At 34.6% G+C, this 22,048-nt stretch overlaps 4 protein-coding genes across 6 annotated transcripts; 3 read left to right on the forward strand and 1 right to left on the reverse strand.

Annotated features, from left to right (window-relative positions):
- The first annotated feature begins 634 nt into the window (after positions 1 to 634).
- Positions 635 to 2,987, forward strand: LOC140038805 (universal stress protein PHOS32-like). The gene is made up of 4 exons (XM_072084148.1): positions 635 to 1,060; positions 1,809 to 1,918; positions 2,020 to 2,138; positions 2,642 to 2,987. The coding sequence occupies exons 1-4, from the start codon at positions 883 to 885 to the stop codon at positions 2,724 to 2,726; spliced, it is 492 nt and encodes a 163-aa protein (XP_071940249.1). The 5' UTR covers positions 635 to 882; the 3' UTR covers positions 2,727 to 2,987.
- A 2,805-nt stretch (positions 2,988 to 5,792) lies between these two features.
- Positions 5,793 to 7,230, forward strand: LOC140038595 (uncharacterized). The gene has a single exon (XM_072083980.1). It carries the CDS (start codon positions 6,054 to 6,056, stop codon positions 6,945 to 6,947), a length of 894 nt encoding a protein of 297 aa, XP_071940081.1. The 5' UTR covers positions 5,793 to 6,053; the 3' UTR covers positions 6,948 to 7,230.
- A 908-nt stretch (positions 7,231 to 8,138) lies between these two features.
- On the reverse strand, positions 8,139 to 12,873 carry LOC140038757 (ubiquitin-conjugating enzyme E2 32-like). The gene is made up of 4 exons (XM_072084021.1): positions 12,777 to 12,873; positions 9,831 to 9,935; positions 9,008 to 9,171; positions 8,139 to 8,930 (listed from the first exon to the last, which is right to left on the reverse strand). Exons 1-4 carry the CDS (start codon positions 12,871 to 12,873, stop codon positions 8,520 to 8,522), a joined length of 777 nt encoding a protein of 258 aa, XP_071940122.1. The 3' UTR covers positions 8,139 to 8,519.
- A 4,554-nt stretch (positions 12,874 to 17,427) lies between these two features.
- LOC113737106 (outer envelope pore protein 16-2, chloroplastic-like) lies at positions 17,428 to 21,374 on the forward strand. 3 transcript variants are annotated; one of them, XM_027264361.2, is made up of 7 exons: positions 17,428 to 17,698; positions 17,925 to 17,976; positions 18,187 to 18,261; positions 19,679 to 19,710; positions 19,958 to 19,991; positions 20,348 to 20,415; positions 20,999 to 21,374. In XM_027264361.2, exons 1-7 carry the CDS (start codon positions 17,567 to 17,569, stop codon positions 21,140 to 21,142), a joined length of 537 nt encoding a protein of 178 aa, XP_027120162.1. In that variant the 5' UTR covers positions 17,428 to 17,566; the 3' UTR covers positions 21,143 to 21,374. The 3 variants fall into 3 exon arrangements, with proteins under 3 accessions (XP_027120162.1, XP_027120163.1, XP_071940251.1); XM_027264362.2 differs by having other exon boundaries at positions 18,193 to 18,261; XM_072084150.1 differs by lacking the exon at positions 18,187 to 18,261.
- The last annotated feature ends 674 nt before the right edge of the window (positions 21,375 to 22,048 follow it).

Below are 22,048 nucleotides of genomic sequence, written 5' to 3' on the forward strand. Positions count from 1 at the left end.
TCTCCCTTCCCTCACCGACACCAGCAGATTTTTTTTTTTACTTTTTCCTCCTACTCTCTCTCTTTCCGTCTTCCTTTCCCTCCATTTCTCTTCTCCTCCCCACCTTTCTCCCGTTCTCCTCCCCTCTTCCCCGCTAGCTCTCTCCCCCCTCCCTCCTGCATGACCAAATCGGGAAAGGGAAGAGGAGATTGGCAGGGGAGGGAAGGGGGGAGAGAGCTATCGAGGAGGAGGGGGGAGAGGGGAGGAGATGAGGAGAGAGAGGAAGGAGGAATGGGAGAGAGAGAAGAAAAAAAAAAAACTTTCGCCGGCTTTGACACTGACGTTGGAAGAGATGGCTGGCGTCGGAAGAGGTGACCGGCGTTGAAAGTGGTGGGTTGATGTAGGGAGGAAAAAGAATAAAGGAAAAAGAAAAAAAAATTTTGGTGTATTTTGGGTATTTTGAAGTGTGTAGTTTAAAATTTTTTTGAAATTACTATAATTAAGGTTGTTAAAAAATTAGTAGAAGATAAATTTGGCCAAAAACTTATTTGCCAAACAGGCCCAAAGTTGACCAATGTGGCTGTTCTTACCTTTTTTTTTTGGCGTCCGAACCACATTAAAAAATTATATTTCCCACATCAACTTAAATCAGATTAACGAACTGCACTAACCAATCCATTTACAATTGGTTATCTATAAAGGCAGAGTCAAAAACATAATCGATATTTCTGGTTCTCCTTTTCAACCAGGCCCCCGCAGTACACCACTGCCTCATCTTTGATCTCTCCTACTTTCCCTTAGATCATTTCTCTGAGATTACAGAGTAAAAATAAAAGAAAAGAGCCAGATCTGTTCCAGTACTAATCAATTCCCAATAGTGATTAATTTGGAAAAAAAAAATCCATGGAAACAGAGAGGAAGGTTGGGGTGGCTGTAGATTTCTCGGCATGCAGCAAGAAAGCACTTCAATGGGCGGTGGATAACGTTGCCCGGAAAGGAGATCATCTAGTCCTTGTTAACGTACAGCCTGAAGGCTATTATGAATCAGGAGAGATGCAACTTTGGGAGACCACTGGTTCTCGTACGATCACATTCCTCTGCTAATCCTAATCTTTACTATTTATACTAGTACCACGTCGTGATATTATTTGTTTTTCTTGCTGCACGATTGTTTATGCCTTTGGATTTTGTGGGCTGAAAAGTTTTGATCTATGTTGAATTGGAGGATTGAAATATTTATGATCCTAAGTGATTGAGCAGCTAAATTTGGAAAAAAGAAAAAAAGGCAACTTAAATATCTCGATTATCTTTCTTGTTGTCAGACTTGTCATAGCTTTATTGGTTGAGAACTTCTATCAATTAAGGGTGTACAGGGGTGATGGTCTTTTCCTGATGGAGGCTCACACATGTAATACTCTTTGTCCAATTATTTCTAGATTCTTTTTTTATTTTTTCAATTTTGAAGTAGGTTTGAGATTATTGGTGAGCTAGTTTTTCTTGGTTTTTTGAAAGACGCAGGCTATTATAATTTAAAAGAATGCTTATTCTTGTGAAATGAAATCATTTTGTTGGCAAAATTCAAGATATTGTTTGTACGCCTTAATAGCTGTTTGTGCCTCCATTATATAATTTGCTGTACTTTATGTACAATTTGGAAAGAAAATTGGAAAGATGATATTGATCACAGTTAGAAAGTCTTCATTCTTGCTTCATTTAATTACATACGTATAATTGCCCTACTACTGCTTCATTTAGTTATATACGTATAATTGTGCTGCCACTGATGCATTGTTTATGCCACTGATTCCTTTCTTTTTTCATGTTGTTAGCCTTGATCCCTTTAGTGGAATTCTCTGACCCCCATGTCATGAAGAAGTATGGGGTTCACCCTGACGCAGAAACATTGGAGATTGTTACTTGTGCTGCTAGGGAGAAGGAGGTCAAATTGTCTGTTTGAATTTAAGTATTTAACCTCCTGAGCTATGGAGAAAGTGGCTGTTTTAATTGGTAGAAGCTTACAAATGTTTAACTTGGATGCAGATTGTGGTGCTCCTGAAAATTTACTGGGGAGATGCTCGGGAGAAGCTATGTGAATCCATTGACAAAATACCCCTGGACTGCATTGTTATTGGGAACAGAGGCCTTGGCAAGCTCAAGAGGTTGGGTTATTTGTGCAAATATAGTTTATTTTATCTAACTGCAAACGTACTGGTGATAATTTGGGAAGTCAGACAAAAACCCCTATGTTATTATTATTATTATTTTTAAAGAATATGGATATGAAGGTCAATATTCTCGTAAATAGCCCTCAAGAGATTGATTCCTTCCAAAATCAAAGTTAACTCTTTGATTAAATTTCTCAATCTGAGATGTTATTGATATGTAGCTGTTACAACTTTTTATTTTAAACTTACTATAAATCTTTGGCTGGTGGCACTATGAATCTATCTGGTATGTGCATCTTCCATATCATGCTGTATTTATATTATAAGTAAAATTCCTTGAAAGTACATACGCTGGATTCTTTGGATGCAAATCTCATTGTGTGTAACTATTTCTCGATCAAATCTAAGGATATTGGAACTAAATGAAACTTTGCAGCCGATAGAGTACCATGTAAAGCACTAATTCAAGAGGGATTTTGTTTCTTCCATTCTTGCAGGGCTATCATGGGCAGCGTTAGCAACTACGTGGTAAACAACGCTTCTTGCCCTGTGACAGTTGTGAAGAATGTTGAACATGATTGATCTTACCTCACATTTTCCTGTGGAACTGGGAGTTAACTACATAAGTAGACTCCGGCCCTTTTCGTGGTCTATATCCACATTGTACCAATAATCCTGCTTTTTTAATCTGATGTTGTATCTGGATTCTAAGCATGTAAATCAATTATGGAGCTTTGAGGTCTTGTTATTGTCTGAGCCGGTGATGATGTAGTAATAAATCTTTGGAACTTATGTTGGTATTCTAAAGTTGCGATGGATTCTCAATGAAGTGCTGGTTTACTCTTTGATAGACATTTAAATCATATCCTGCTTTCTTTGCATTGATAGAATTTATAAAACTTGATATAAGCGTCATTGCAGTATCTGTCATTTCATTTTTCCCCCCTCCCAAAGATACCTTTACTACAAAAGATGATCCTTCCTTGGTTAGCATCATTGAGAAAAGGTCTATGGGTAGCTGTCCTAGTTAATTGACTTGAATTGATACCTGATTCAATTAGAAAAGAGTAAAATGCCTGACCAACCCTCAAACTATTGCTTTTATACGTTTTTTGTCCCTTATGTATTTTGTGTAATAATTAAACTTCTGAACAAGTTGGTGTGTATGAATTTGGCCCTTCCATTGGAAAAAAACCATTTATCTCTCAACAAGGGGGACAATTTTGTCCTTTCACAAAAAGCAAACCAGGGGGCTGACAAAAAATCGCTGAACCATTCTCAAATTATTAATTTTGTACGTTTTTAATCCCGCGTCTATTTTATGTAATATTTAAGCCCCTAAACAAATCAATGTGTATGAATTTGACCCTTTCGTCCAAAAAAAGTCGATTTACCAAAACTTGATTAATTTTCATTCTTTTCTCTTTTTCCTTTTCTTTTCTTTTGTCTCTTTTCTTCTTCCTCATTTTTCTTCTATAAGCTGACCGACAGCCATGGGGTTTCTAGCATTCAAAAAGTGGTGAAAATGGCTACTTACAGTTAGATTTGGCTCTCTTAAACTCCCTCAAATCAAGCCTAATAATCATCAAATAATACACCAACATACTCGCAACGGATCTTCTGTCCCATTTTCTATATCATTCTCTGTCTTACATTTTATTATATTGCTATTTCTTCTTTATAAACATCATGTTTTTATTTCTTTTTTATTTCCTTAAAATCCAATGATTATTAATTGAGTAATACACAAAATTTAGCAAATTCAAAAAATCAAAATGCATAAAAAATGTGATTTTTTATGAATTTTTTGCTATATTTTTTAATTTTCTATTATATATTGCTTTTTAATTTTTTTAATTTTTTTATACTCAATTAATAGTTATCGAATTTTAAGGAAACAAAAAAGAATTTAAATACAATATTTATGAAGGAGAGATAGTAATATAATAAAAAGTGAGGCAAAGAGTAGCACAAGAAGTGTGGTAGAAGGTTTGTTGCACTACATACTACTTATAAGATTTAAGACTCAAAACAACTAACCAATCCATAAATAAAAATCATGAAATCATAAATTCACGTACAAATGTTAAAATTTTCTATGAAACCCACTTGACCATATAAAAGCCCTCCTATTGCTTCTCCCTTAGCCTTTTCCTTTCTTTTTCTTATGTGCTAAAAGCCAAGTTTGTCTGCTACAAGTTTTTTAAAAACTTTAACTACAGTAATTTCAAAAAAAATTTCAAAGTTTTTAAACTATACACTTCAAAATTATTTTTAAAAACTTCTACAGTAAGTTACAGTAAAGTTTTAGATAAATAACTAAAAAACTTACCTTCCAAACCGGGTATGCATGAATTGTGTGTGTTTTTGCACGTGAGTGTGTGAAGTGACTACGAGAGAGAGAGTCAATAGAAAGAGGGATGATAGAGGTAAAGGGATGAAATTGTCCATCAGTTTTGTGAGTTCAAATTGCTTTTCTAGACGAAAGGGCCAAATTCATACACACTAATTTGTTCATGAGTTTAAATATTATATAAAATAGATGAGGGGTTAAAAAGATATAAATTCAATAGTTTGAGAGTCAGTTGGGCGATTTATTCTTTGTTTTTTTTGTCCGCTCCCTAGGTTGTTTTTAATGAAAGGACAAAATTATCCCTCGTGTCATGAGCTCAAACGATCTATTTGGACAGAAGGGTCAAATTCATACAGACCGTTCAGGGGCCTAATTATTACATAAAATAGATGAGGGATTAAAAACGTACAAAAGCAAAAGTATAATGGCTAACTAGGTGATTTAGGCCCTGTTTGATAACTCCATTTAACACTTAAATTTAATAGATTCAAATATTAAGATGGTCACACGCGTTTGATAATAAAAAAATTAAACATTTGAATTAATTAAGTGACGCTGAATTTTCTAGGTAAAATTTGCTTCCAAAAATAAGTGATAAACTATTCACTTATCATTGAATGTGATATACACTCAAATATATTAGATTTAATACTTAACAATTCAATAATTTAATGAATTTAGATTTCAGATTTTAAATTTCAATTTTATCAAACGGTTACTCATTAGAAAAATAGTGCTTTTGCCTGTGCTATTAACTCATTCTTTTTCCCCTTGTTCCCTCTAACGTGCCCAAACTTTTGCAGACTTGTGAAAATGGGTTATAATAATCAAATAAAGACAGAATTCAAACAACGAGGTTCCCTCAAGAATCAAGACTAATATAGCAACAGAAATGTAAGACTGAGGCATAACTAGAGGGCCGTGTTAAGATATGGAGTAAGATGGGCTCCTGGCAAAGTTTCATTTACTACTAGTATTTTTTTTGCTCATTCAGTGCTCTCTTCTCTCTCTGCATACATTTCTCTTAAAGAACCAAAAAAAGGTAAGTCGAGTTCTTGGCAAATCAGGGAGGTAATGATAAAGTTAAAAATTAATCATATCTTAGTTAACTGTTAGTGGTTAATTTTGAATAAGCAATCACCGATTGTACGTACGCCCCTTTTACGGCATCAGTTGTTTCCCGTTATTAAATACTATACAGCTGTTTGCATTTTTGGTAGGGCAAAATATGCCACCTATGCAAGAGATTAAGAAACAGGAGTAACGTTAGGACTTCTATCCTTCGTTGGGTGATAACAGACGGAACAGCCTCATTGTAGGAACCCAGAAACATATGAATGGCTTACATTGAAATCATAGCCAAATCCGGGAAACAAGCCCAAGACATTGAGAAACATGCAAGTTTTCTTCTCTTCTTCATCCAGTCATAACTGCTTCGTTGGATGGTAACTAACCGTAAGTTGTTCCCCAACTGGCCTCCTATTTTTCCTCCTTCCTAACTATTTTATTTTCATTTTCTGCATGATTGTTTCCCAAAATCTAGTTGACCAGAAACAATGGAGTCTCACATTCATCAGAAACTGCTGTTGATAACCGCATTCTCTATCCTTGTATTCAACTACGAACATTCTAAATTCGTCCAACATGTTGCAGCACACACAAACTTATCTCCAGAACCTGCGACATTTCCCAGTCAAGGGGAAGAAAGTCCTGACCAAGAACTCCCCGGGTTAGGCAATGTCTCATTCCCTCCTTCAGAGGCCTTTTCTCTGCCTGACTCTGACTCGCTTCCCCCATCAGAATCAGATGAACCATCTTCAGAGCCCTTTTCTCTGCCTGACTCTGACTCGCTTCCTCCATCAGAATCAGATGAACCATCTGCAGAGCCCTTTTCTCTGCCTGACTCTGACTCGCTTCCTCCATCAGAATCAGATGAAACAACAGAGGCATTTGTACCATCCTATTTTGGCGGAGATTCACCATTGCCTTCATCTACCTATGTTGATTCTGACATCAAAAAGATATGCGATTCGACCGACTACCCTTCTCTTTGCCTCTCCACTATTGTTCCCTCACTAAATGGACAAACTGATGTGTTTTCTGTTCTTGAAATAGCAATTAAGGCCAGCCATGGTTATGCAAGCTTTGCGTTCTCCATGGTTAAAAAGTTAGCCATGACTCCAGGAATGCCTAATCAACTAGTTGCCATCATCAATGATTGCAGGGATAGTTATGACGATGTTCTGTACAATTTCCAGAAGGCAATGACTGCACTGCCGGCTCGTGACGTTGGCACCATGAACACTATGCTTAGTGCTGTTCTGACTGATGTAGGAGATTGCCAGGATGCCATAAATGCAGCTAAGATACCTTGTCCACTTTCCGTGTTTGGAGACAAGTTGACTAACATGACTAGCAATTGCCTTGCAATTGCTTCCATGATCCAGTAACTTTCAACTATTTCAGTTGATGTACTGTTTGTCTAGAAAACGTAGGATTTTCATTTTCTTGATTCTTTAACTAATTCACGCTGTTCGGGACCGCCAAATGTAAGGGAAACACTGCTGCTTATTTTCTTGTTTTGGTGTTACTTTGAAAGAGAAGGAACTCTATGCCTGGGTGCGCATAATCTGTTCGTCAGTGATTGCCGTAAACTAGAAACTATGAATTGTAAAAGGAGATTTCCTGTAGTGTTTGCCCTTTATTATGGAATAATACAGAACATATTGAACATTTTTTTTTGGAAGTGTTTCCTAATGTTCTTGATGCTACCCCATTATTATTGCTAACCAAAGAAAATAACAAACCAATTATATTTGATCTGCATAGGTTCGTGACACCCCTATAATCAAGACAAGCCATCACGAACCTAAAAAGGGAGGCCAGTGTTTTTGTGTCGCAACTCATGCCTACCTCAACGCTGATACAACTACCGTGTCGAAATAAGGTATTTCATACGAAAAAAAACAAAAAGGGATATTATATGCGACAATTTGTAAGCTTAGCAAATTTCTCAAGGATGTGCTATTTCTGTGAGAACTTGGAATCGTAGGAATGATTACAGAAACAAAATAATCTTAAGTGTTTTTTCTACATAAGCAGTAAAAAAGCCAAAGAATTTAGTCATTTTCACGTGATTTCATCATCCTCGCATGACTCTTTTCTTATGGATTTAGCGCGCGCTCTCATTTCTCTCTCTCTTTTTTTTCTCTTTTCTCTTTCTCCATTCCTCTAATCCACCTATTTTCTCAGATCGTCTACATATACTTGTTGTTTAAGGTTTCTCTTAAATTTCCGCCGCTTGCCCATCTCTCTCTTCCCCTTCTCGCCTCACCTTCCCTTCTTCCTCTCCCTCCTTCCCTCTTTGGTCCTCTACCACTGCAGCTGGTTAAGACGGAACAACTTGCCGTGATATTTGCTTTCCTTCATATGGTTTAATTTTTATTTGAACAATTTTATCTTAGATGCTCTGAATGGATTCCTGTTCTCCTCCAGAACAGAAAGATTGAAGAGGTTTTTCTTTGTTTTCTTTGCATCCAGCCAAATATTTCTTTCTTTTCTTCCATTCTTCTCATTCAGGTTTTTTCACAGTTTTTCAAAAGTCCAGTTTGGTTGTTAAAACTAGAAGTCACGCAAAGCAGTGCTACGGAAACTAGAATACACGTTACACCTATCAAGTACATATATAGGAGTTTTGTGATGACAACCAGAAATAACGAACTGTACGGACGCATCCAAAACTCCTTTGAGCATAAATACTAAAAATCCCACGGGAAATTGAACTTCTTTCTATACATCATCTTCTGCTTTATATAAGTAGAGAGATCCCTCCGCCATACAGAACTCAAGTAGTGATAGCAAGCCAAAAAAAAAAAAGCTTTCAAATATCATTATTTTACGCATTAATGTTATTCCCAATATCCACCAATCTTTGCTTTGATGGATAATATATTGATATAAACTGTTTGCTGTCGTTGCCCATTGCTACAGAATGATTCATCTGGAACCGAACTCGTGCAGCTTTACGATTCATCTGTGAAGAAAGCACTGTGTCCATGGGCTTTCATAAACTTCTTCAAAAGTAGAACTACAATGGCAACAGTAAGCCCTACAGCAGCCCACGTGAACAGACGATCATCAGCCTGTCTAGGGACTCTCACTTCTGGTCTATGCAAGAGTTGCTGCTGACGAGAGTGCATAGGGTGTGGTTGTGACATCTGTACAGAGTTTGCATTTTGTGGGGCTTCATGTTGTTCCTCAACAACCCTTCCATCTGAAGCTGGATCTTGAAGCACTTCTTGTGTATTATCTGCAACAGCAATAGCAGAATTCTCTTCAACTTCATCCTCTCCTTTAGAAGTCTGATCTTCGGAAGCCTGAGCCGTGCAAACTTGAGGAACTGGAGCAGCTTTGCTTAGCATGTACTCATGGATCTACAATAAAATTGACTTTCAGCTTGGAAATTAGATATCATATGAAATATCTAGAAAGGACTAAGGACAATCTGAACCTCATCAATCAACTTTTGGCGCTCAGAAGTCCCAAATGTCGGAGCAGCTTCACGAGATTTAATTGCAAGAGCACACCTTTCCTCCTTCGTGTAGTCCAATGACCCCAGAGCACCATTGGGACTTGTTGGCATGAATGCAATTAATGCTACCAATGCAGTCCGGACTTTCAAAGCATCAATATGGAAGAGTCAGAATTCATGCATGATTTCAAAAGATCAGCATAAACAAATATAAATTAAATTCCCTTCTTGTGATGAATAAAAAGGTAAATTGTTGTCAGGACCTGGCAACAAACAATCAGTTTACAGCCAGCTTGCAGAATTCACATCTGCTTCCATGGCTTAAAACCGCATCTAGCTACTTGTTACAGCAAACAACTAATGCATCCATTTCTCGCCTTTCCATATTCACTGATAGCTGCTTAAGCCCATAAAGAGTGGTAGGATGGTACTCAAATGTTATTTCCTTGTTTATAGCACTTAATGAAAGTGTATCAGACTAGATCCCTCTCCTGAACTAATCTCTTTAAGTCCATTGGGCAGATGACTGCCAGCTAGACAGACCCTCATAAACAAGTCTGAACAGTCATTAGAAACAGTGACACTCTTCCACCCCTCTTGTAAAGTATAGATATTCCAATCTCTCTCAGGTGGCAAACAGTCATTAGAAAGATCTTCTTAGTTGAAAACTAATGCCATCAATACCGTGTTAAGCATATGAAGCTACACATTGTTTTATTAATGGTGAAGTTTCATTTATAGCAGACATGACAAATAACAGTAAATTTTTTCAACTTGAATGAACTGGGAAAATTAAGTTTACCACTCCACGATGGCTGCCAATGCTCAGGGTGGTGATTCGAAATGCTCAAGCAAATCTTTGTTTGGACTTCAAAACGTCCATTGGGCTGGAAATAAGAGAGATAGCCTAGATTACGAGATATTCAAATCGAATGAACAAGATATACAAGGCAAGTGTAATAAAAATAGTCTTTATGCTTTAAGCTAAATGTACGTGATCCTTAGAGGATTTCTGAAAATCAATATGGTTGCACACGGGCAGACAATTTGGACATATGGGCGAACATTTTGAGTGACATGGATTTGAAATATATTAATATTTTTCTAGATAACACAAGGGTACAGGCCCATGTTACCTCTCTTAGTTTAAATAAAGGGAATTGGGTAGGAATTACAAATAATAACATTGGGTTGGTCAAAAATATGGTAGTTGGCACATAATCGAAGCTATTGATAATTGAATTTAAAATAATTAATGGTATAGGATCATTGAATTTAATATAACATGTTAATTAGTAATTTTTAGTAGCAATTAATTTTTTATGTGTTTAACTGTATATTTGTTTTTCAAAAATTTTTAGTTTTTTTTAGTTTGAGCAATTAGATTTATATTTTTATAATAAAATTTTAACTTTTTCAGCTTAAGTTGATGAAATTGTGAAGGTGGTGTGGTTGCTTATCATGCCACTGATAAAAGTTTGCTATTCAAATAGTTTGTCTTAACTTGAACTCTTTTATGGATTTTTTTAAGGGTTGTAAAAGAATTTCAATATTTAATTTATTTATTTTTTGTGTTTTTATTTGTGATAATTGGTGCACATTTGGATTGTATCTATTTATGTTTATAATGAATTTATGAAAACTTGTGGTGAATTATGATATTTTAATTATATTTATCATTCCATGTTTTATGTATAACTTTTAGAAAATTTATTATTACCATAACTTAAATTAAGTTATGTTGGTAAAGTTCAAGTGTAGAATGAAACATGCTTAGTACTTAACACTTTAAAAAAAAAAAAAAAAAAACAGTGAACCTTTGAACCGGTCGGTTGGACCGGTCGAACCGCGAACCGGCCACCTCTCCAGTTCACTGACCGGTCCGAGTTTAAAAACATTGCTAAAAGGCGGTGGCGTACTGTACCAATTAACAGATTAATAGAGCCTGCATGCTACAAACCCATGCATTATGTATTATTTTATAAATAGGGATAATTTCAGAAATCTCCCCTGAGATTTTCGACAATTTCATTCGGCTCCCTTGAGGTTTACATAATTACAAAAACCTCATTTGTTGTGATAAAAAGACAATAATGCCTTTTATTAATTGTCAACTCATTGAAAAACTCTATCAAATATTAAAACTCTCTCATCTATTATTAACCAATAATTCAAACCATAGTTTTTTCTATTTAACTATCTATTCTCTTACTCATATATCTATTTTTCTTTCAAACTCATTTATTTATTATTATCAACCAAATATGTACTGTCGCTACTAATAAAATCGCCGTACACATTAAACCACCAATACTTATATATCTTGGTATCTATTCCCAATCCTCGATTTTTCATTATTAGTAAATATTTTTCTTGCGCCCATTTTTGTTTCCAATTTTTTATAGGCATTAACAAATTGAAATTGTCAAATGACAAATTGAGTGTTAATTTCATTATCAAATTAGATAGAAATGAAAATAGTGACAATGATAAAAAATAAAAATTAAGGATAAAAAGTTGAATAGGAACTAAATATAGGTTATACTGTTATGGTTATCATGAAAAAAGTATTCTTGATATATATCTATAACTGCATTGTGTTTCTATTTTTTATTTACAATTATTGATATTATTCCTATAGAGACAATTTGATTGATTTTGAACTCTATGCCAATGGAATAAATTGGATATTGATATTAGTAGTGATGGTTTAGATTATTTTGTATTAAAAAGGTGGCAACCATAGGATTGAAATTTAGGAATATTGATGAATACTGTAGTATATTAAGTAAAATCTGATATTGTTATGAAATTGTAAGTAAGTTTTTGGGTATATGATGTAGTATTTATACTTTATACAATAGTATGCATCAGAAATTTTTAGGTAAAAGAGGAACATTAGAACAAAGATAAGTGTTTATTTAGTAGTGATTTGGATGTTGATAAATAGATAATAGTGGTAGAAAATAAATATAAATGAAATAGAGACTATAAATTATTTTTTCCTTTACATTTTTATTGTGAATTATAGCTCAAGGGCATTATAGAAATTTTGAAAAAAAATATAGCCTTGGGTCTAGAATGTTACTTAAATAGTGAAAACAGGGAAGCTAGGTATAATTTTTATAAATTGAGGGGAGTTTTCTGTAATTGTTAAAAACCTCAGGGGACGTATGTGAAATTAACCCTTATAAATATCCCGCAAATCACACAAAATATCACATCAACAGGTCATCTTAATTTTGGTAAATGTTGCACTTGCACCCCAAAGATTAAGAAGTATCAATTTTAGCCCCGTAGGAGAAAAAGGATGTTTTTCTAGTTTAGCCCTCAATTCCAGCTTAATTTCTTTATGGTAGTTAATTAACACCTAACAATTTGAAGAATTCTGGCTATGAGGCCCAAGGATTATACATTTTAAATATTTGTGTCTAGCTAAAATTGCAATTGTTACTGTATCTTGAATATACATTGTCCAACTTCCTTTTCTGACGATGCACTCATTGTGGCTAGAGCTGTTAATCGAACCGGATAGCTCCCGAGCCGAGCTCGACCCGACTCGATAAGAGCTCGACTCGGCTCGTTTACAGAGAGAAACGATCCGAGCTCGAGCTCTAATCAGTACTCGTTTAAGCTCGTTAGGTTCGAAGGGTAGGGGCATTTTCATCATTTCAATGTATATGTGGTACTCTAACCTAAGTCATATCCCGTCTGTAGCCCTAATTTTTCTTTCCTCTTTTGGTCTTACCTTTTCCCATCCCACAGCCGTCACCGTCCATTCTCACCCCGCACCCCGCAGCTGCACGCTGCACGTCGCACCTTCCATTCTTACCACCAGGCGCCATCCTCTTTTTTTTCAAGAGCTGATATGCTGTCTCCCGTAAACGAGCTCGAGCTCGAAAAACTCGGCTCGAATTCCATTCGAGCTCAATGAGTTAGGCTCGATTTCAAACTCGAGTTCGAGCCCGAACTCGAGTTTTCTATCAGTACATTGAGTCGATCTCGAACGCCTTGTGAAGCTCGAATTACTAATCGAGCGAGTTCGAGCTAGCTCGATTAGAGGTTCGAGTCGAGCTCGATTGTCCTATGCTCGAACTCGACTCGGCTCGTTTAACAGCTCTATTTTGTGGCCTTTGTTTAAAGAACACAAGGACTTAAGCAGTAATTAACAAGAAAAAAGGTACTAAATACCATTTTAAGATTTTCACGTGCTATTTCTTAACATTCCATAATGATGTAATGGGACAAGGAAATTTCCCTAGGGGGGCTTTACAAAAAAAAAAAAAAAGAAAGAAAGAAAGAAGGAAAATGTTCAGCTATTGAAACTACTGGCCACCGTAAATCTTCAATTATGAAATAACAAAATTGACATGCTCCTTTTTTTTGACACCTTTACCGAGAGCCTTTAACGAGTGATGCTGTTGGATACGTATGGTTAGATATGGTCAGACCTTACATGCTAAATGAATGCAATGGGAGCCAAAGCAAATTCGTTTTTCGCCCACGCTGCTTGTCCCTCTTTGCTTTGCCGGTGAGTTGCACGTCAGACACAATGGATATTCCGTCTTAACTACTGTAGCATTATCTATTTCATTTTTTATTATATTACTATTTTTTCATAAATACTATATTTCAATTTTTTTTTTCTTGAACTCCAAAAGCTATTAACTGAATAATACACAATTTAATAAATTTTAAAAATCAAAATACATAAAAAAATGAGATTTTTTATAATTTTTTTACTATATTTTAAAATTTTCTATTATATATTACTTTTTAAAAATTGTTGTATTTATTTTTTACTCAGTTAATAGTTATTTAGTTTTAAGAAAATAAAAAAGAATTAAATATTTTTTAATTTTCCATTATATATTTCTTTTTTGAGACTGTTGTATTTATTTTTATTTAGTTAATATTTATTATATTTTAAGAAAATAAAAAAATTAAAATATAAAAAAAATTAAAATATAATATTTATAAAAGAGAAATAGCAATATAATACAGAGTGTGATAAATAGTGGCATAGAAAGTAGGATAGAAGATCCATTACAGCTATCAAAGAATCAGCTAACACGTTAGGAATATGCAATTGGGAACTTACAACTCCATATATGTCAACTAGAGGGAAAATGGGAAATACCTTATATAAGCATATGAGCACTTCACCATGGTAGTGAGTGAATTTAGATGCGTGATGCATTTATAAAACTTGGAATTTAAATATAAACTGGAATAATATAATATGCATTTAGATCAGTTAGATGTTACTATGGGTTTGTTTGGATACCCCATTTTTTAAATAATATTTTGCTTACATCATAAATACATTTTCCAACTCAATTTTTTATATTCCCGATTATCTTTTTATCTTATATACGTCACATCACAAAAAGTACTACATTAATTATTTCAAATAACACTTTATTCAAATAATATTTCAAATATTTCAAATGTTCGTATAAGAAATATTAATGCATCTGAAAACAAAATTTATTTCTTCTTTATGTAAATAAAAAGAATAAATCTTATATGCACTAATAGCATATATAATATCACCATTGAATCCATAACACATATGTAAAAATTGAATTTTAAATTTAAATTTTGCATAGTTGTCGTTTATTCAAAATTGATAGTGTATATACTGTCAGTATAAGAAAGATTAATCTAATAAAAATTTTGATTCTACAAAAATACAAAAAATAAAAACTTGTGCGATATGAAATGAGACAAAACAAAAAATCACTAAAGGAAAGATAATTGTGGTAAAAAAATATTTTTCTTTATTTTCTTCATTGCAATATGTGAAATTAGTCTGAATGGAATCAAAAATCAATTTTCATAACCAATAAATGTGAAATCGACCTCAATACTTGAAGTGTTGGAAAAGATAATTAAACTTCAACACGTGATCCATAAACGTGACCATGTAGCATAGACTATACAAATGAAAGATTCTAGTACCCCATTTTGAGGTTTTTGTTTTAACTTCGTTTAGGTTTTGTTTGGATTGAAAAAATTGAAATTCATTCAAATCGCTCTAGTTATTTGAATTGCTTAAGAAACATTTGAGTTTTAAATTCACCAATTATCAAAATATACTTTAAATATAGAATAATGTATAATTTACAAATTCAAATACTTCATAAGTAATCTAAAGTATAAACAATTAGAGAGATATGAGAGGGTTTCAAAACCTCTCCGTCCAAATGCAGCCTTATAGAATTTGATGGAAATTGCCCAATTGGATCTCAATGCAAAGTGTTTCTCTCATGGATCAACGGCCTCATAAGTTAAATTTTGTCTAATTTAAACTGATTCGTATAATTTTTTCCATTTTTAATATAATTTCTTACAATTCGGGTATAAATTATTTATTTAAAAAATTGGATTTAAACATACAATTAAATTTACAATTATACTAAAAATGGTAAATATTCAAGCAAAATGTAATCAGAATTACATGAACTAATTTGAATTCGACTAAATTCAACTTGTGAATGCCTTAATCCTTCTGACAACTAATTCATGCTACTATCCGTTAATCAATCTCCGAATCAGGCGGTGGAGAGAGAATCCAATTTACGAAAGGTTTCTCATAGTACTTTTTTGTGCTGCGTTTCGGAAGGCAATTAAGCGTAAGGGGGAAAAAGAAAGGAGTAGGTAAATCATGATTTTGGAACCACTGAGCTTAGCCTAGTGGCCACCAGGGAGGGACTTAAGTCCCTCCTTGGGATGTAGGTGAAGGTTCAAACCTTACCTGCAGCAAAAAAAAAAATCTAAGGGTAGCCCACTAGCCCCTGACACAAGCCTCCTTAGACTCCCCCTTCCCCTAGATTATGATAGAGTAGGTTATACAATTTATTGTTGTTGGCAAAAAAAAGGTAAATCATGATTTTGGGTTCACCCAGTAGCTGGTGGCTACCTATGACTTAGCCCGCCCATTACAACTGTTCTAGGGACTGATATTCCTCGGGCCCTCGCGTGTTCCATTTCACGGCAGAGATTTTAAAGCACCAAACTTGAAAGGAGAGAAACTACCAGCCTTTAGGTTGGTAGCCACCATCAAGCCATGAAGGTTTGGACCCTTCGGTGAACCCTTACTTCCATCAATTGTCACAGTTGTGGCTCTCTAAATCCAGATGGGTGTATTATGCATCCTTCTAGTTCGATAGTGGTTCAATCCCCACCGATTTCTCTATAGGTCCAGTTGGGTCCTCCTCTAGAATAGGTTAGAATAGGAGTAGAAGTAGGTTGGGACTTGAAAGGAAAGAGAGAGAGAAAGAGGGGGAGAAAAAGCACTTATGATTTTTTTTTCTGGATTATTATCACTTTACCCCTTAAAGTATATCATTACTATCAATTTTATCCCATAATATTATATTTTAGTCACTTCACCTCATAGGTAATTCAACTCAGCATGTTAATAAATTTTTAACAAAAATACATTTTATTTTATAGCATTACTATGTTGTTATTATCGTTTTATCCCTTTAAATTATAGTGATATAATCACTTTACTCTCTTCTAGATATTTTACCATATCATTAATCTAAAAAGTATGTTAAAAAATGTTTAAATATATTTACCCTTTTTATATATAAATAAAAATAAAAAGTTGGAATAATTATTCTTCCTTTTTTCACTCTAAGATTTCAAAAACATAAAAATAAAAGAGTTTTCTCAAATTTCTTGTTTCACACTTATTAATACTTGAAGAAAACGAGATAGGATAGAAGGAGATAAAAAATTAGATTTTACAAAGAAAGAAAATAAGGAAAAATATAATATTATCTTATTACTTTAATGTCCTTGAAATTAGGATTGGAATTGGGTAATAAACAGAAAAGTAAAGTATTTTTAAAATAATAAAAATATTAAATTCTTTCTTGTTTGTATTAAAAAAAGGAATTGAGCTCTTTCTCTCTCCCTTCTTTTTTTTTCAATATTAATAAGATTGCCAAGAAGAAAAAGATTAATGTTTTGAGTTGACCATATGATATTTAGGTGATTAAAAAAAAGTAGAGTGCAATTAATATTTTATGTTTGGATAGCAACTTTTTCAAAAAAAAATTTCACTTGCATCATAAATGCATTTTTCAATTTACCTTTTTATATTTTCAACCTTTTTTTTATCTTACATACATCACATTATAAAAAGTGTGACAATAATTATTCCAAATAATTATTTGGAATAATGTTCTATCCAAACAGATAATGCTACGTAATCCCAACGAACTAGCAAGGAACTCGCTCTAGCTCGTACTCCCACGCAGAAAATGGCTCCACGGAGGCCGCCATCTCGTTCAAGAAACAGCCACGTGCATACCCATATTCTCACACGTGTATCTCTTACCTCTTTTGTCTTGCTTGGTCTACTGCTCACTGCGAGAAAAATGGCTTTGTCATGTTTGCCAGTTGCACCACTACTAACTACAAATACATACATTCCTATTTTTTCTTCTTCTCACAATTGTTGTCGAAGCTTCATCACGCCCACCGTCCAGAGCAAGAAGAAAGAGAGAAAGAAAGGAAACAATGAGTAGCAGTAGTAATTTGGAGACGCGATCAATCATTGATGAGCTGCGCAACTTCGATAAGAGTGGTCTATTTGATTTGGGCCACCCTCTTCTCAATCGTATTGCTGAAAGCTTCGTAAAAGCTGCTGGGGTAAGTCTTATAACGGTAATTTTTTTCTACGAAACAAGTTTTCAACACATTTTGTAGTGGTAGTGGTAGTTAGCAGCAAGAAAGATTAAATTTTGATTTCCGTGTAGTGGTAGTTAAACTAGAATTCAATGCTGTTGTGTAATTTTGTAAATCAAAGACATGCATAAACAAGATACTTAGTTTTTTATTGACAAAAAATCCAAAAAAAAAAAAAAAATAATGGCAGATTGGTGCAGTTCAAGCAGTAGCACGCGAGGCTTATTTAACAGCTGTTGAAGGTGACATGATCTCCAGATTTCATCCTTATAGACCATTTCCTTCTTCTTTTTCTTTTTTAAATTTGATTTTTTTAACCGATCCTTTTGGGAAAATTATCGAGTGGAAAAAAAAAACTGGAAGGATGTGATTTCTGGCTGCTTCCTTTCTTTAATGTCTTGGTACTTCTCCTCTTTTCCTCATGTTGGATTTTCATGTGATCTAACGGTCAGGTGCAGGTGCGGATACTAGTGGTATACCGCCAGAAATTTCTGCTGCTAAAAGGCATCGATTTCCCGACCTCAGAGGTATAGGTTTAGTTTATGGCCCCTTAGATCAGGTACTACTAGCTCATGCTCCATGCTACTTGTACACTAATGGATTACTAGGGGCTGCTAATCGAATTTATCCAATTAAGCATCTTAAGGTGTCCACAGACCATAAATCAAATGCTGCAGTATTTACCTTTGTAACAATATTTAAACTGCCAGATTGGCTGCAAAGTATCTCCCATTCTGGTGTCATGGTGTCTATTGAAGGTGATCTAAACGGCAGAACGCTCTGGCAACACCAACTGGGGAATTTCCTTAATTCCAGTAGACTCTTAATTTCTAGGCTGATACATGGAAGAATTTTCACTTCTAGCTTGATATTGTCATTGCCCATTACCTATTAATTTGTAGGAGAGTAAAATTATAATGCTTGCACTTTTCAAAATCTCGATTTGCTACATGTGAGATTTGCTATGTGTTTGTGATTGTAATAGATGCTAAGTAATTCTCGCTATTTTATCAAAAAAGTAATGATATCTTTGGTATTGACATATAGTGTTTTGTCAGGAGACACCGTCAAATCTGATTTTACAGTTTGTGGAATGAAAATTTTTCAAAAAGATTTACCAGTGGTTGCAACTCATTCATGGAATATGGGTTTTTTTAGTGTCAGAATAGAGAATATAACTTCTCCTATACAATTAGATAAAATATCTGAGACTGCAGATCTTTTATTTCTATTCTCAAATAACCCGTCACTATCTGCTGGAGAGTGCCCATTGAGTATTACCTATAATAATTTTTTGTTGGACTTATATATCAGTCTCAGCACGAGACAATGCATTTCAACATTATTGATCATTCTTTCATGGGTGATTGTTTGACTCTATTATCTACCTTTTGTTTGAAACTAGCGAAAGAGGACAGCGCTTTAAATTTTCTTGACATTTTTTTAGCAGGATTGTAGTTTGCAACTTCTTATGATAATGAGTTTGTGGGGGATTAATGGGACAGTTGAAATCAGATACAGGAATAAGCACCATTTGGTTTTCAAGTGAACTATATATTCTCGAGAACCCCGCAAGTCTTAAGCAAATTTGATTTTTAGGTTGGAGCATTTAAGATGTTCTCTTTCTTTCTTTTTCTTTTCTACTATAATGCACTATATAATTGCTTCCCCCTCGTAGAGAAACAGGTAAAACTCTTATTGCAAAAGAGCTTTGTCTACTTCACTATGCCCTTGATATGCATTCATCATGTAGATTGACTTTTTAGAAGTTTGTTTGGCCATGTATGCCAATGGAAATTATAGCTTTCCAATTAAATGGAAGTATCCTTGTATCTTTTGGTTTTATCTTAGTATTATTATTATTATTATTATTTTGGTGGAGAATTGACGTTTTGAAATTTCACTCTTCTCCAGACATATTAAAATTGTTCTAATTCCTTGCAGGAGAAACTAATGCAAAGACTGTGGAAGCTTTGGTATGTTTCACATAGTTATTCTATTCCAAATGACAAACTTATTCTATTTTGTTTTGAATCAAGTGATAAGTTAACCTAGAACATTTGACTTTGCCTCATGTGCTAATGCAAAAAAGCCACTCATGTTCTTGTAGCGATGTCCATTAGCTTTTTATTATGATTGAATCTTTATTAGGTCTTAAACAATACAATTATATTGTTGGTAGGCATTATTGATACTCATCTTTACGGTTCTTCCTCTGTGTAGGTTAAGGGCACTGGAAAAGAATCTCTACAATGGGGTAAGAGTGCCAATAGATTTTATCTTTCCTCCTCTCTCCACACCCCCCACCCCCCCCCAAAAAAAAAACGATTGAATTTGTATACTATTTTATAGGAGAAATATCATGCTGGCTTCATGTCATATAGCAACCGCATGACTTTAGGGAATATGTTTGTATATATTTGATTCTATCTAGAATATGTGTGCGTATGATTTCGAGTAAGGGGAAGTCTTGGCATTTTTCTAGGTGTAGAAAAAGTGGGAAATAAAATTGTCTGGTGGGTGTGGGTTAAAAAATAAGGCATAATCACCTTTTCTGGGCTCAGCATACGGATTGAGGACTTGGTAATGATCTTTTGTTGAAATTCTCTGCAGGATTGGCTGCTGGAATGTATTCTGGTCTTACATATGGATTAAAGGAGGCTCGTGGAGTTCATGATTGGGTAATCATGGTGCATTTTGATTTGCATGGTCATGACTTTATGGGGATACTCGTCTCACTTTTACTTTCTCCACTGCTTTTTGTAACATCTAGCTAAAATCCTTCAAGATAGAGCAAGGTTCAATATCTTAGCACATTTTTATATGCATAATATCGGGTTAACCTACCTCTGACGGGTTTTAACGTAATTCTCGCTCTAAATTAGCTGCGCTGTACATTTGGTCGCTGAAGATGTTGAAGAGAATATCTGATCAGATGGTAACAGGAGGAGTCTATTCAATGCTTGTTGCATTGAGAAGATTATGCAATAATCATTCTGCATCTTATTTTTAAAGAACTAGGCAAGAAATATGCTTGGATTTGTAATATATGATGCATAATACCTGAATCTGATATATGTTAATAATCTAAAGCCGTTTTCCGTATATGCTGAAATTGCTGTGTTGTCCATCTCGTCCGACTGAGTCTTTTTTTCATGCCTGTCCAGAACTGAATCAACTTTTGTTTTCGAGAACTAGGCAACAAAAATGCTTGAATTTAATGTATGACCAGCAGTAATGCCTTGTCTCATGATCTCACTGCAGAAAAACAGCGCATTAGCTGGAGCTGTTACTGGGGCTGCATTGGCACTAACGTCAGATGGTCATTCGCACGAGCAGATCGTGCAGTGTGCCATAACTGGTGCAGCCATATCAACTGCAGCGAATCTCCTTACGGGAATATTCTAAGTTCAACGCTTGCTTGCTGAGTTATTGGACTGGGTAGTAGTGATCGTATATTAAACGAGTAGCCATTTGGGTAGATGCGTCCTCTCTGCTGCTTGAATCAAGGATGACTTTTGATATTGTATGATGAAGTTGTTTTGTAGTAGTACTTGTTTTCCATTGGACAACAGTCATAATTAGAGCACATCTTTTGCGTGTTTATACATTGTTATAAGAAGCCTCGTGGAGTTCCCAAGTCTTATCACTTCATATCGTGACTTCACATTATTATTGAGTCACTTTTGGAGAACCCTTTTGATTGAGAAGCTTGGTGAAAAACGATATCCACTCCAAGAGTGGGATCTTCTCTTGAATCATGCTGAATTTGCTTACAATCAATTCACTAGTAAAGCCACTACTGGTTGTAGTCCTTTTTCTGGTGGGGAAATTTAAACCAAACTCATGTGTTGATACTCTTGGAGGATGTAGTTTGAACTTTGAATCTCCAAATTGGGCAGAAAGAAAGCATCTGCTCTTCACCCATGGGGATAGGATCAGGCATCTTTCCAAGAAGATTTATTGGTGCAACTCATCTACCGGATCGTTTACTATACGTTTACGTGGCTGTACCTTTTTTCCCAAAATATTAAAAGGAAAAGGAAAAATGAAAAACTTGTCGAGTAGATATGATTTGTAAGTAGGCAAGTGTTATGATCCAATTGCAAGGTATGGAACTTCGATTTCACATTATAAAAAAATTTTACAAAAGGGTTTACGAATTGAAGGCAGTTGGATATTTAAACTGCAATAATTTTTAGAATAAATATGTAAAAATTGGCTATTTTTTGCTTGATTTATTCTTACCTCACATGAGTTCACAACTAATCAAAATAAATAAAAAAAGGTATTACTAATTGTATATCCGTTAAT

This window comes from Coffea arabica, chromosome 3e (genome assembly GCF_036785885.1).
Source record: "Coffea arabica cultivar ET-39 chromosome 3e, Coffea Arabica ET-39 HiFi, whole genome shotgun sequence".
Lineage (NCBI taxonomy): Eukaryota > Viridiplantae > Streptophyta > Magnoliopsida > Gentianales > Rubiaceae > Coffea > Coffea arabica.

What these genes read in the sequence shown, in the direction of transcription:
- LOC140038595 (XM_072083980.1), top strand. Translation starts at nt 6,054, where the DNA reads ATGGAGTCTCACATTCATCAGAAACTGCTGTTGATAACCGCATTCTCT.
- LOC113737106 (XM_027264361.2), top strand. Translation starts at nt 17,567, where the DNA reads ATGAGTAGCAGTAGTAATTTGGAGACGCGATCAATCATTGATGAGCTG. An exon ending in TCGATTTCCCGACCTCAGAG is followed by an intron (nt 18,262 to 19,678) that starts GTATAGGTTTAG and finishes AATTCCTTGCAG; the next exon opens with GAGAAACTAATGCAAAGACT. An exon ending in AAAAGAATCTCTACAATGGG is followed by an intron (nt 19,992 to 20,347) that starts GTAAGAGTGCCA and finishes AATTCTCTGCAG; the next exon opens with GATTGGCTGCTGGAATGTAT.
- LOC140038757 (XM_072084021.1), bottom strand. Translation starts at nt 12,873, where the DNA reads ATGGCGCCTGGTGGTAAGAATGGAAGGTGCGACGTGCAGCGTGCAGCT. An exon ending in CGGCTGTGGGATGGGAAAAG is followed by an intron (nt 9,936 to 12,776) that starts GTAAGACCAAAA and finishes CTCGTAATCTAG; the next exon opens with GCTATCTCTCTTATTTCCAG. An exon ending in TTGGCAGCCATCGTGGAGTG is followed by an intron (nt 9,172 to 9,830) that starts GTAAACTTAATT and finishes ATGCTTTGAAAG; the next exon opens with TCCGGACTGCATTGGTAGCA.
- LOC140038805 (XM_072084148.1), top strand. Translation starts at nt 883, where the DNA reads ATGGAAACAGAGAGGAAGGTTGGGGTGGCTGTAGATTTCTCGGCATGC. An exon ending in GTGCTGCTAGGGAGAAGGAG is followed by an intron (nt 1,919 to 2,019) that starts GTCAAATTGTCT and finishes ACTTGGATGCAG; the next exon opens with ATTGTGGTGCTCCTGAAAAT. An exon ending in GGCCTTGGCAAGCTCAAGAG is followed by an intron (nt 2,139 to 2,641) that starts GTTGGGTTATTT and finishes CCATTCTTGCAG; the next exon opens with GGCTATCATGGGCAGCGTTA.